This window comes from Emys orbicularis, chromosome 1 (assembly GCF_028017835.1).
Source record: "Emys orbicularis isolate rEmyOrb1 chromosome 1, rEmyOrb1.hap1, whole genome shotgun sequence".
In the NCBI taxonomy this organism is placed as follows: Eukaryota; Metazoa; Chordata; order Testudines; family Emydidae; genus Emys; species Emys orbicularis.
In genome coordinates, this window is record NC_088683.1 from 227,989,626 (window position 1) to 228,003,765 (window position 14,140).

The following is a 14,140-nucleotide window of genomic DNA, read 5'->3' on the forward strand; positions in this document are numbered from 1 at the left end:
TCACCTGAGAGCTGAAGAAGAACTCTGTGTAAGCTCAAAAGTTTGTCTCTTTCACCAACAGACATTGGTCCAATAAAAGCTATTACCTCACCCACTTTGTCTCTCTGTTGTTATATATGCAATTTGAGTTGGGAATTCATGTGACATCCTAACAAGATATCAGGTTTCTAGATATCATGGTGATGGGCACATTAAAATACAGAGAGAGTCACGCAACAAAGCCAGTCAGAGACAGGATGAAGTATTGAGAAACAGCTGCACATTTTAGGTTCTGCTAGACTTTTAACTTTGTACCTGTCAACACATCTAAGTATTGAGGCAGGTCAGTGATGTTATGTTATTGCTTAACACTTAGCAGCCATTGGTCATAAGTGTACTGCTTCAACAGAAACAAAGCCATCAAGTCCATACTTGAGCTGTTCTAAAGATTTGAGAATAGGAAAAATCTGTGATCATGAATGTTGAACAAACAGAACTCCCATCCATTTTCTCCTCTATGTTTTACAGAACTAACTATTTTAACAGGGGAAAATGGTGTTCCCTGCTCCCTTCAGTTTGAATCTTAAATCTTAAGACAACAGCAAAGTATCATCTAAAAAAATGGCACTACCTTACTCGACAGATCCGGCCCCCGTGTGTATTCATAGTCCTGTCTGTTGACTTTAGTGATTAAAAAAAAGGTTCCTATTTGTACTGTTCTCCGTTCCGTTAGCACTACAGAGTTAATATGGCTATGGGAGAGTGAGCTGGATTCTGTTCTGGGATTGTGCCTCGTCCACTAAATTGTTATCTAAATTCCAATTTCAGGGCTCTGGCTAGAGGGTTTAAGGAACTTCTGCATAGTAATTCTCCTTACCCCATCCTGTATTGTATACGGCAACACTTCCATAGTACAAAGACTGAATTCTCTGGTCTCCATTTCCTTATATTTACAGTCAGTCACAATCAATTTGGGAATCATGTAAAAAATACAGAGTATTACAACATGAATGCTTTTCAATAACATTCTTAATTCCACATGCAAATCCCTTGAAGATGTTTAGGCGTGGATTTTGTGCCTTCAACTATTTTGAAATTTCCCTTATGGGGTTAAACAGCCACTCACACGTCTGGTTCTTTTTTATTTTGGGGAGGGGGGAGGGAGCCAGTGGCAGGGCAAGGAATTATAGGTTTTGCAACTGTCTGTTGTGCACATGCAGGTCACGCATCTTTATTTGAAATCAAGACATGGAGCTCTGTGCCATATTGGGAAACTCTACAGCTTTTAATAGAGTTATACCAGTGTAAAACAAGAGTGACAGTGGTAAATCTGGCCAAAAGTGCACATTTCAGCTGTCCATTACATCCCTAATGACTGCTTATAAGAAAAACAGTTTAATTTACAACTGGATACTGTAAATCTTCTATCTTTGTTAATTAATTTTAAAATAAAAGACTAGAGTTGAATGCACCAGACGGATGGTGATAATCTCAAATCTGGTTTCAGTGCCAATTTGTTTTTCAGGTTAAAAAACAGTTCATTTTCAAGCAAATGTCCTTACTTTTACTAATGGCATCTTATAATATTAAATAAAAAACATAAAATCCAATTTACTTTGTACTTTTTATTGTTATTTTTGCATTTCTCAGCTTGGACAATGGGAATAGGCTACTCTTTTTCACTTTTGTTTGTAATGACTTTCTAGTTAATTTCACTTTCTTATGCGTTAACACACTGTTCGATCTTTAAGATCCTTATCTTGCAAGCTGCCCCACACATTACGTTGGCTTCAACAGAGCTCCATGTACGCATAGGGGTCTGTGTGCAGTAGCTTGTGAGTGCACAGCCTAAGTCACAAATATTGTAGGGGAAAGTGTATTGGTTCTTAGACTCCCCCCTCCTACCAGCCTGTTAATTGGAATTTTTAAAATAACTATTTCATGGAAACATTCCTATTGATCTTAGGCTTTATACATATTGATAGTTGCTAGAGGTAAATAAGGAGTCAAATTTTCCTTGAATTTGAAAGTCTCCCCTAGACACGCATCCTGCAAACATTTATGCATGTGCTTAGCCTTACTAGCATAAGTACTCCCTTTGACTTCAGACACACGGACTGGTCATGGTAGTAAAGTTAAGCATGTTTGTAAGGGTTGCAAATGCAGGCTCTTAAACTCTTCCAGGAATCTCTTTAGAGAGAGCCACCCTCCTCCATATCACTAAATTCACTATTGCCACCCTTCCAGTGTTCAAAAATCATGAGTCAGGCAATCCCAAAAATCAGGTAACTGGATGCAAAAGCCTGAGACTTAAAAAAACAACAACAACATACCAATAAATGCTTGTGTCTCTTTAGTTACCCCTGTTTTTTTGATCCTTCAGGGTTCCCAGTATCCAACTTTTCTCAGCTGCCATGAGGACCTTTTTCAAATGAAATGCCAGATTCTTTCTTAATAACATGACTCCAGGAGTTGGGGCTTTCAGAAAACAAACACACCAAATATCTCAAGAGCTGGCAACTAGCAGCGCTGTTACCCAGGTGGGAGATCGGACTCCGGCGCAGTCTCTGCCTAGCCGTGCATGAGACGCCAGGGCTGCTAGAGAAGGACGAGCGGGGGGCGCGCTCCGGCGAGGAGCTGGGAGATTTCCCGCAGCAGCGCGGCCGCCCCGCCCGGGCAGAGGGTCCGGCACAACAAGGCGGCTCCCCGGGATGCTCCCGCAGCGCCGGGCTCAGTCCGCGCTCTGCTCTCGCTGAGAACTAGGCTGCAGCTGCCCGGGTCCTAACAGCAGCGTAAAGCCGTTATTGATGCCAAAGGGCTTTAAAAATACACCCAAGAGAAAGTCCCCTCCTAACTCAAGCCTATTAGAAGCACCAACGATATCAGCGGTGAGGTGGTTTTTTTCTCGTTTCTCAAGAACAAGCGGTGGTTCTATTTGGGCGCCAGCCGCTCTATTGTCCTTGCATGGCCTGTGCGCGAGCGAGCTGCCGCGGGAGGGCGGGGCGGGTAGAACCCAGGTTTCCCCTCCCCCGGCTGCAGCAGCCCGGTCCCCGCTGCCGCAGCCCCGCGGCACCTGTCACTCAGCCGCCTGCCAGGGCTCGGGCGCGGAGCTCGGTGCGAACGGCCCAGGGCCTGCCCGCAGGGGGAATGAATGGGCCCGGCCCCGGGGGGCTGCTTTGCCTTCCTCGCCCCCGCAGCCCCTAGCCTGGGCAACGGATTGGGTTGCTGCTGGGAAAGACGTTCCTCCTCCCACGGCAGCAGTCCGGAGCGGGGCAGGCAGAGGATGGGGCTCCCCGGTTGTCCTTCGGCAGGTGAGTGGCTGCAGAGTGCTCAGCTGCGCACATCTATCCGAGCGGGTGACACCTACAACTGGCTGCGCTTCGCTGGTCGGGGACATTACCAGACATTCAGAGCATTCGGGATTCGGCAACGAAAGGCGATTGTTGGCCGGTGTTAGTAACTATGGTAAAGAAAACAGGCAAAGCAGCCATCGGCCAGTCCCTTAACCCAATCGTATATTGAGTTTAGAGCAAATTAGTGCTCCCCCCCCCAACCCCCAGAGCCGGGTTGTGTGTGAAATTCTAATCAGCTGGCGAAGAGGCGAGTCAAAGCATCGCTGGCTGTGACACACACTCTCTGGAATGCGGCAGCCTTGGACAGGGCCGGATTAACTTTTTGTGGGCCCAGCGCCAAACATAGCTGTGGGCCCCCATGGGACAAGGTGCAGGGGGGTGGGATGGTCAGTCTCCAGAGTGAAGGGCAGGCTGGGGGCAATGAGGCGCAGCGCGGCGGGAGCAGCCCTGCTCTGCGCAGCCCAGCAGGAGGGCACTGTTTACAAACCTGCAACTGCCAGATGCACACTGGCCTGCCCAGCCCTGTGCTGCCAGCTTGCCCCTTCCCCTTGAGAGCAGGCCCGCACTGCCCCTGTGCCCCACCCTTATGCCCAGTGCCCCCTCGCCCAGAGACCTCCACCACAGATCTCTATGCCCAGCCCCCACCCCCACCACAACTGCACAGCACCCTGCACACCACACCGCTCGCCCAGCACCTCCCGCCCATAGACCTCCCCACTGCCCACCATCTTCCCCACAGTCCCACCATCACAGCTGCACAGCACCCCATAATCCAGAGGGGATTCTGCACCAAAACATTAAAAATTCTGCAAATTTTATTTGTCAATAAATAAATGTGGAGGCTCCAACATGGCAGTGGGGTGCACAGGCCACTGGTTGCATGGAGGTGGGAGATTACCCTGCAGCCTCCCCCCACCCCGAGACAGGGACTTGGCAGTGAGGCTGCACCCGACCCTGACACAGTGCAAGTGCCAGCCCTTCCCCAGAAACACCCTGGGGCCCTGCCCCCCTGTGCCAGGCACACCAAGTGTGGGTGAGCAGACTTAGCCCAGCAGCAGGATCCAAGTGCAGAGGGACTTAGTGTGGGAGGATCCAGGTGGGGGTAAGAGAGTTCTCTGTGGGGCAATCTGGGTGTGGGTGGCTTAGTGGGAGATCTGGATGCACAGAAGCTTATTGAGAGGTTCCAGGTGCAGGGGCAATGGGACTCTGCAGGGGATCCAGGTGAAGGTGTTTGGGGCTCAGCAGGGGGGTCTAGGTGCAGGGGAGGTGGTGTTCATTTGGGTGGGGATCCAGGTGGTTGGGGCTCAGTGGAGAGGGTGTCTGGGGGGGCTCATCAGGGTGGTACAGATGCAGGGGAGGTGGGGCTTGTCAGGGTGAGGGTTTGATGGGCCTGCTTAACAGGGGAGCCCCAGCTTCTGCCAAGGGGATGCCACATGGTGGACTACAGCTTCCCTCCTGCCATTTCCTTCTCTTCCCATCCCATGCCCCTTCCCACCGCTCCATCTCCTCCTCATCGCACCCCCTTCCTGCCCCTGCTTCCCCCATCCCCTTCTCTTCCCCATCCCATGCCCCTTCCCCACTGCTCCATCTCCTCCTCATCCCACCCCCTTCCTTCCCCACTGCCCCCACTTCCTGTGCCCCCTTCTCTTCCCCATCCCATGCCCCTTCCCCACCGCACCATCTCCTCCCCAGGCTTGGGAGGCCGGGGAGGGGGAACTGCCCCCCAGCACGAGCTGGCAGAGTGGAGCGGGTTGGGGCCGGATCGCTCCACTTCCTGCCACCCAGTGATTGCAGGGCGGGCCCGACCCTGCACTCACGGGGTGGTGGGAAGCGGAGTTACCCGGCCCCAGCCCGCTCTGCTCTGCTTCCCTGGCTCCTGGAACCACTCCTCTGCACTCACCGACCGCGCGGCTGGAGGCTGGCAGAGCGTAGCGGGCTGGGGCTGGGTCACTTCACTTCCCACCGCCCAGTGAGAGCAGGGTGGGAGTGGATGGGTCACTACAAAAAGTAATTTTCCCTCTGCTGATACTCACATCTTCTTGTCAACTGTTGAGAATAGGCCACTTCCACCTTAAATGAATTGGCCTCATTAGCACTGACCCCCCACTTGGTAAGGCAACTCCCATCTTTTCATGTGCTGTAAAATATATATACTGCTTACTGTATTTTTCACTCCATGCATCTGATGAAGTGGGTTCTAGCCCACGAAAGCTTATGCCCAAATAAATTTGTTAGTCTCTAAGGTGCCACAAGGACTCCTCGTTGTTTTTACAGTTCATTGTGTCCCTGTATGTTTCTTAGATATTGAACTAAAGAGCTGTATTACCCGCTGGACTGAATCCCTATCCATGAGTAGGGTTACAGCACAGAAACTATAAACAATTGCTTACAGTTATTGCATACAAAAGATGATTGTATCCATATAAACACAGTTCATATGGTGCAGTAACTAGCCCATGCATTTTAGGTGTTATAAAATGATATAAAATATATTACTTCTGTCATATATATTCCTTATACACTGGAGTAATATTGCTTGCTTATGGATCATAATGATAGCATGTAGACTTGTGATAATTAGGATTATATATGACAGAAGTAATATATTGCAATATGTAATATATGTGTGTTAGGTGTTAAAATAGTGCACTCTGTTCTTGGCCTGAATTCCCTCCCCCCCCTTTCATAGTGGTATGAACATAGCATCGAGAAAATAAACCAATCATTTGTGGCATCTGATTATGTGAGAAGCATGTAGATAATGTCCATGGTGCAGTATGCACATTGATTACTGGCCAGGTTAGTCTGGCCAGGGTTTGCATGTAGATGAAGGGTAAACCCTCTCTATAATCCCTGCTTTGTTGACAGCTGCTCTGTTTATTTTGGAACAAGGGCATCAGTTGCTAGCAAGTGTCACAGGAGAGCTTGCTGCATGAATGAACCAGGAAGAATAAGAGCTGCTTCAGAGAGAGGATCCCAGCCGCGCTTTCTCCTCCTGCAGCTCTGAAGTGTGGGAGGGAGACACACACACAGAAAGAGAGAGACACAAAAATCCCAGGTCTTGGGGAGATGAGAAGCAGAAGCAACTCTGGAGTCCGCTTGGATGGCTATGCCCGACTGGTTCAACAGACCATTTTATGTCACCAGGTGAGTGCAGAGTCAGCGCAGAGAAGAGTGGGACCCTTCCACTCCTTCACCAACCCTGTTGGGCCTTTATTTTGAGGGAGTTTTTTCTCTCTTATTAATGTTTTTTTTTTAATCTTACTCATTTTTTCAGTCGGCTCCGTGGGATTCCTGATATGAATTCAGCGGACTGGTTAATTGCTTAGCGGACATGACAGTACTGGTTTGGGGCAGATCCAAGAGCAGCCCGTGCTTTTGGAGTATGTGTGTGGAGCTCATTATTGTATGGAGTGGAGTATGTTGGTTCAGCATGTTGCAATAGGGAGCAGAGTATGTTTGTACAATCTGTTATTCTAGGAAATAGAGTGTTTGTGGAGAGTTATGCTATGAAGTATTTCTTATAATGTGGTATGGTATGAGGTGGAGTTTATTGTACAAAGTAAGTGGAGTATTAGTTTAGGAAGAGAATAGAGAGAGGTGCACTGAGGCAGTGCTACAGATAAATATCCTGTACTGTATTCATTCTATAATGTGGATATTGGACATGCAGCATTCATAACCATAGAAAAATATTGTCTCTCTAAAGTAAATGGTGGCTTCTTTTCGTTTTGAGTGGGCATCAAGTAAAATTAGTCACTATAACTCGACAAGGATACTTAGTAGCTGATTATACAAGACGTGAAAAAGCATGTCCATTGTATGTGGAAACCCAGTGAGTTCTTAACCACCAACAATGACGTTAAAATAACATTTATGTTCAATGGCTTGCCTTCACTCTCAGATATGTGAGCTTGCATCGTTGTGTATCTTTTGAAACTGGTGAACGTAGGCATAATGGTGACTTTTCATTTATCTGAAAGTAAGACTGAATCCGAAATAGAGCTGGTTCAGTTGCCAGCAAACATAATTTGTTTAGTACGTGTCTATTGCAATACACTTCATACCAGAATCTTTGGACTGTTTCTCCTCTCAGTTACACTGAAAATCTACAATCACTATGTTAACTTTAGTGGAGTGACTTAAGATTTAAATCGTACTGTAACTCAGATCAGACTCTGACCCCTTGTTGTGTGGCTTGGATACATAAATAGTAAAAGAATGACACTGTCAAGGCTGGTAGGCAAAAAATGTGACCTACTAGATATGTTTTCGCTCATGGACATGCATAAACACCTACCATAGTGTTCTCCATTTGCTCAGCTCGTCATTTTCATCCTTAAGAACAGACATAGGGTGCAGAAAAGTTACAGTGTCCTTGAGATGGTGTGGTTCAATTAAAATAGTTCAGCATATAAAGATGAGAGCAAGGAATTTTTTCCATGAGTCAGTTTCCAAATATACTTATTACTAAGCACTGAAAGAGGCTGCAAGGCAGTGGAGGAGGGTGTTACAGACCCAAACCTGCTCCCGCTGAAGTCAATAGGAGTTTTGCCATTTCGTATATTTGTGAATTACTGTGTTTGGATAGTATTTGTTATAAGCAAAACAGAAATCTAATAAAAAGGAATGATATATTTAGTGTATACTGGGGAAGATTATTGGTTTTATTCCGATTTATACCAGCTGACCTATAATCTTCAAATCACACATTACATTTTTTGTGCAAAATATAAGTGAAGAACTCTTTCTTTTCTATGGAACGGTCAATATTGAGAAGAGTTTGATCTTTAAAAAGAAAAGCCAATTTCCCTTTAGACACTGATCATCTGATCAGAGGGAAAATTGTTATCAAAGCAGTGCTTGTACGCACGTGAACAGAGAAGTGCTGTAAAATGGGTGCCATTATTTCTTTACAGACTTGAAAAGTACACTTTTCATAACATCAGTACATTTAAAAAGAAAGTATTGTTCACTTACCTAAGGGGATTCAGTGCTTTCTTTGAGAAACATGATGTTCAGGAATTAGTTTCTAGGATAAAAATCCAGTGCTAAGCATTTACCATGCTAGGCATTTTGAAAAACAAGTATTGTAGTAGTAGTAGTAGTAGTTGTTTTGTTTTTATTTGCGTTCATATTACGCAAAGACAGATCTCTTTTAAAAGCAAAATTAATTTAGAAAATATGTGTTCTGAGCCAGGCCTAAATTCCAAATGCAGGCTGTCATCCTGCCCAGAGGTGTGCACAGGGGGGACCCCTGTGTCTGCATGGAGCCACATTGAAGTCAGAGCTCCTTGCAGGACTGGTGCCATAGTGAACATTCTATTTTCTACTAACATATATGACCCTCGCAGTGTATAGACATCTCTGTGATAGGTGCTTTAGAAATGCAAGTGGATAGATTAGATTTAAGTCCTTAATTTGAGTTAATATGATGGAGAAGGTGTAGCTATGATCATATATTAGTTAATGATGAGGAAAATCCAGTGGGGAAAATGTTCAATATGTCTCCTCCATGTGCAATATCATTATTCTTCTGACACAGTTATTTTATTTCTATAACAATTTTTATTTAAAGATTATTGCACTATATTATTTATACCCTCTATAGCCCAATGTACAGAAGAATAATGACTCAACTATTTTATTTCACTCATTGATTTAGGTTGGGGTTTTTTGCATTTTTTGTGTTTTATCCAATGTCAATATCCATTTTATGGACAAATTTTTAAGTTTTTCTTTTTTAAAAAAGTATTACATGGGGTACTTAAGGAGAAAAGAATATGTAGCTAAAATAGAAACCACTTCTGACTATCTTATTTTTTTATCAGCTGACATTTAGTGGTCACAAAAATACATTACATTCAACTTCATACAGTCAAACCCAGCTGGAGTTTAGTGAAGGTCTGACTTTAATATCAGTGCTCTGCTAGATCAAAGCAGAGGTTATATAAGCCAATGTGTTCACTAAAATATGCTCTGAGTGCAACTCTGATCTCAGTTATCTCAATTTAATTCTGTAGTAGCTCCAGTGTAGTAAATGAAATTACTCCATTTTTACACCAGTGACAGTGAGATCGGAATCTGATCTTTTTTTAGTAGATTCTTGTTTCTTGTTTCCAGACAAATAGATGTAATGAAATGCAAATATATTAAATAGAAAGAGACACAGCACACACAATTAAGTAACAATTTAAGGTCTCAGTCTGGCAATCAGATCTCTGCAACAGAGCCTTCTGTCCTTGCAGAACCCCATTGACTTCAGTGGGGTACCTTGGCACATGGATTTGCTCAGGCAGATCTCATTGGGAGGCCCCCATCCTACAAACTAAATTAAATTTTATAATCACATGGTGGGCCTAATGTTACACGGTGCCCTGGCATTCTTTTTATATCCATGGGAGTTGAGCATACCCAGTACCTCATAGTTCACACTCAGTATCTTGCAGGGGTGGACTCTTTGTATACTAGCAGGGAGAAGCTGAAAAAAAAATCCTAATTTTTAAGAGTAAGCATTTTATGAAGCAAACTTTTAAAAATATTAGTCAGTTAATGTTTCTTCCTGTGAATTGATGGTATCATAATGCTACAGAATTACCTTTGTTCATGATGTTTCACAAAAGGCCTGATCCAATGTCCATTAAAGTCCAGAGTGGACTTCACTTTTCGATCAAGTCCAGAGTGTCTAGGTTAAGTCCCTCCGATTCTAATGTAGAGGGGGAGAAGGGATTGCCTCTAGACCAGTGCTTCTCAAAGCCGGTCCGCCGCTTGTTCAGGGGGGCTGCGGGACGGGCGGCCAGCACATCCCTCGGCCCGTGCCGCTTCCCGCAGCTCCCATTGGCCTGGAGCGGCGAACTGCGGCCAGTGGGAGCCGCGATCGGCCGAACCTGCGGACGCGGCAGGTAAACAAACCGGCCCGGACCGCCAGGGGCTTTCCCTGAACAAGCGGCGGCCCGACTTTGAGAAGCACTGATCTAGATCTTGTATGTTTTCTTAACATGGCACCTTTTAAAACTTTGAAAGCAGGCAGGTCCCTGGTGGTTGATGGGTCTCCCAGTGTCTTGTGTGAACATTGACATTTTTGGAGGAACAATCTTAGTGCCGTTTAGAATTTTCCATTGCACAACTGGTGCCAGGCCCAGAATGTAGCTGCTAGGGGGCTTGCTGTGCAATCTCTGCAGTGCTAGAATTACAGCTACATAGACTTTCTTTGTACTGCAAGTGAGGGATGAACAAAAAAAGACTGTGCAAAATAGCTAGAAATATGAGATTTGCCTCTGAGGCTCACCCTTCTCCCTATTCTAATTAACTTAGACTGCAAGTGGCTTCTGCTAAATCATATTTTTTTTCTGTTCTGCTCTTGTTTTTTTCCAATTTGGAAATGTTTTGAGCAGTTAATCCCTGTTTAGGCATTTAAGTGACAGCTTTATGAATGGAATATTCCAAATAGCATCAGAGAGATTATTCAGCACTCATCCAATCTCTATTATTTGAACTATAAACTCTTTGGGACAGAGACTGTCTCCACAATGTAGATGTTTATACAGTCTATATGAGTATGCTGTGTGGCACTGATCCCTGATTTAGGCCACTGAATACAACTTTATTCTAATAATAAATGAAAATACTGATTATACCAGTAATGTTTACCTGGCTGCCACCCGTGTCTTCATTCAAATAATTCCTAAAAAGCCTACGAGAAGACAGGTGATGTTTCCTCCCCCGCAAAACTACCTCTTCCCAGAAAATAAGATTATATAAACATTTAACTGAACCGGCATATACCAATAATGAGTCAGTGTCTGATTCTGTTATTTGTAACCCTTGTCCTTCTGCACACCGGCCTCAACCCCTGTTTGTTGCTCTCACTAGGGCTTGGTTCTGCACCACAGACATCAGTGGTGCAGGGTCAGGTACTAAATACATAAGTTCTTTGAGCTGGGGACCTTCTCTTTTTATTTGTTCTCAATACTGCTAGGTCAGTAGGTGAATCGTATGCTCTTGGATGGGATGACTCATAGACTCATAGACTCATAGACTTTAAGGTCAGAAGGGACCATTATGGTCATCTAGTCTGACCTCCCACATGATGCAGGCCACAAAAGCTGACCCACCCACTTTCCCTTAACTCAGCTGTTGAAGTCTCCAGATCGTGATTTAAAGACTTCAAGTCGCAGAGAATCCTCCAGCTTGCGACCCCTGCCCTATGCTGCGGAGGAAGGCGAAAAACCTTCAGGGCCACTGCCAATATACCCTGGAGGAAAATTCCTTCCCGACCCCAAATATGGCGATCAGTAGAACCCCGAGCATACAGGCAAGAATCTCCAGCCGGACCCTCATTTTACCAGCGATGGCACGTTATTGCCTAATTGACTAAAATCACGTTATCCCCATGAGAACCACTCAGCTGTATGTCATAGCCTTTATGCTACTAGCAGTCAAAGGAGATTCTCCTTTACCTCAAGTTTTGGCAGTCTGGTGGTTAGATCAAGGTTGTATGCCACTGAATTTTTGAGTATCCATTGTCTAAGTGCAGGTAAGAGTATGAAGTCTTGTGTGGCCCTGTGTTTCTTACATCATCATTTGGGAGAGGGATAGCTCAGTGGTTTGAGCATTGGCCTGCTAAACCCAGGGTTGTGAGTTCAATCCTTGAGGGGGCCACTTAGGGATCTGGGGCAAAATCAGTACTTGGTCCTGCTAGTGAAGGCAGGGGGCTGACTCGATGACCTTTCAAGGTCCCTTCCAGTTCTCGGAGATGAGATATCGCCATTAATTATTATAATTATATGGAAAGTGCTGCTGCAGTTAAATAAGATGACTTTTCAGGTGAATAGTGTGTGCTCTTCTGGTTTTCTTTTCTTTACCGTTAGAATCCAGTTACTGGACTGCTTTCGGCCAGCACGGAGGAAAAGGATGCTTGGGTCCGGGACAATGTCTACAGCATTCTGGCTGTGTGGGGTCTGGGAATGGCTTATCGGAAGAATGCAGACCGGGATGAGGATAAGGCAAAAGCCTATGAACTTGAGCAGGTATGTCTAAATATTACATGTAGTAAATTTATTGTTTATCATCTCACAGCTTTTCTTTCATGTGATGCTGATTATTATTTTATGCTGTATTTATAATGCTCTTGTGGCCAGGATATACAAGGGTTTCCAGACACATAGAGTCTGGGCTGGTGCTGGCACTTTCCATCTGTTTCTCTTGGGTACTTATCTAGCCCATGTTACAATAGTATCTGAGCAGCTCACAATGTCTAAGGTGTTTGTCCTCACCACACCCCTGTGAGATAGGGAAGTGCTGTTATCCCCATTGTACAGGTGGGGAACTAAGGCACAGAGAGACTAAGGGTCTCATGGGAAGTCTGTGGTGCAGCAGGAAATTGAACTTTGGTCTCCCAATTCCCAGGCTAGCACCCTAGCCACTGGACCATCCTTTCTCTCTAAACAATTTATAATCTAAGGTCCCAATCCTCCAAACACCCACCTGGTTAACTCTAAGCAGTCCCATTAAAGTCAGAATCAACTGACCTAAGCATTTGCAAGATCAGGGTCTAAGAAGGCAAAACATGAGGGTGGCCATGGGGGGAGGAGACAATGTAAAAGAAAAGCCATGAGAGTGATAATTGGCACATGTGTTGTTAGTTCCATTGTCTTAAAATTGTAGTATTAATGATTTTATTATTATTATTCATATGGGGAGGGTTGAGGTAAAAGGATGGCAAGAAGAGTGGCTTAATAGGAGCAATGGGGTGGTGCGGGGTAGGAAGGGATGGAGATTACAGAGGTCTGACAGAGCAGGACCAGCTATGAAGGGACAGTGAGGGAGAGAAGCAGCATGAGGTTAGGGGAAGAGCCATAAAGTTGATTCTTCCCACTTGGAGACCCTGTTCAATTCTCCCACTCCATATAGTTGGGAGGATGGGTTTGTCCAGTGGGCATTTCTGTAGTGTCCTCTTGCAATTTTGGAGGCAATTGATGAATTTAATGCTTGACTTTAATCACCAACCCATGGTTTCCTTGGAAACCTACTATGGGAGAAATAGTCCAGACTCAGTAATGTGTATTGTCTCTTTGTATTCTGAGGCCATTGCATAACTTCTCAAAATATTCTTGTTTCGGGTACAAAGATGTGCTTAATTACTGGATTTAGGGGAAAATTCTACTGTCACACTGGTGTTGTATTCTGTAATTAGATTTCACCAAGCCAGTGACAAATGTGAACTCCTGGATCACTGTAACAGTCTTACCATGGAGTCACAGACAGTTCCCTGAGACTCTCCAGCCTATCTTGCCACCCAGACAAACTGGACTTTGTGATAAAATGGATACTTACACCAAAAATCACACCACATTTAAGTTGCTTCCCAAGAGACTAGTCACTTACCCCAGATCAATCTTGCACCAAAGAAATGCTGGCAGCCAGTTCTATAATAAACTAACTAAAGGTTTATTAACTAAGAAAAGGAAATGAGTTATTGAAAGGTTAAAGCAGGTTAAATATATGCACTGGTGAATCACAGTTCGTAATTCCAAATGTTGGCAGTGATGTAGTAAACTGCCAGTTTCGCAATTTTGTAATAAACTGCCAGTTTCAGGGTACCCAGATTGTCTCTGGGGATCTCTGCTTTGCATCTGCTTCCCTGTAAGAGTCTAAACAGTCCAGAGATTCAGGATCTTTCCTTGAGTCCATACTTCTAGCTTCTTCTTACAAAAAACAAGCTTACAGTGTCACTACCCATGTGGGCTTTTCCTTTGATGACGAAGAGAGAGGAATGCATTTTGAGTCTTTGACCTCCGATCATCACA

At 44.8% G+C, this 14,140-nt stretch overlaps 1 protein-coding gene across 2 annotated transcripts in view; it reads left to right on the plus strand.

The window, feature by feature from the left end:
* The first annotated feature begins 6,401 nt into the window (after positions 1 to 6,401).
* The window catches only part of PHKA2 (phosphorylase kinase regulatory subunit alpha 2), a 66,427-nt gene continuing 58,688 nt past the window's right edge, over positions 6,402 to 14,140 (plus strand). For both annotated transcript variants that reach the window (XM_065407268.1, XM_065407275.1), the window contains exons 1-2: positions 6,402 to 6,479; positions 12,203 to 12,361. In XM_065407268.1, the coding sequence (XP_065263340.1) occupies positions 6,402 to 6,479; positions 12,203 to 12,361 (237 nt within the window). The remainder of the gene's footprint in view (positions 6,480 to 12,202; positions 12,362 to 14,140) is intronic.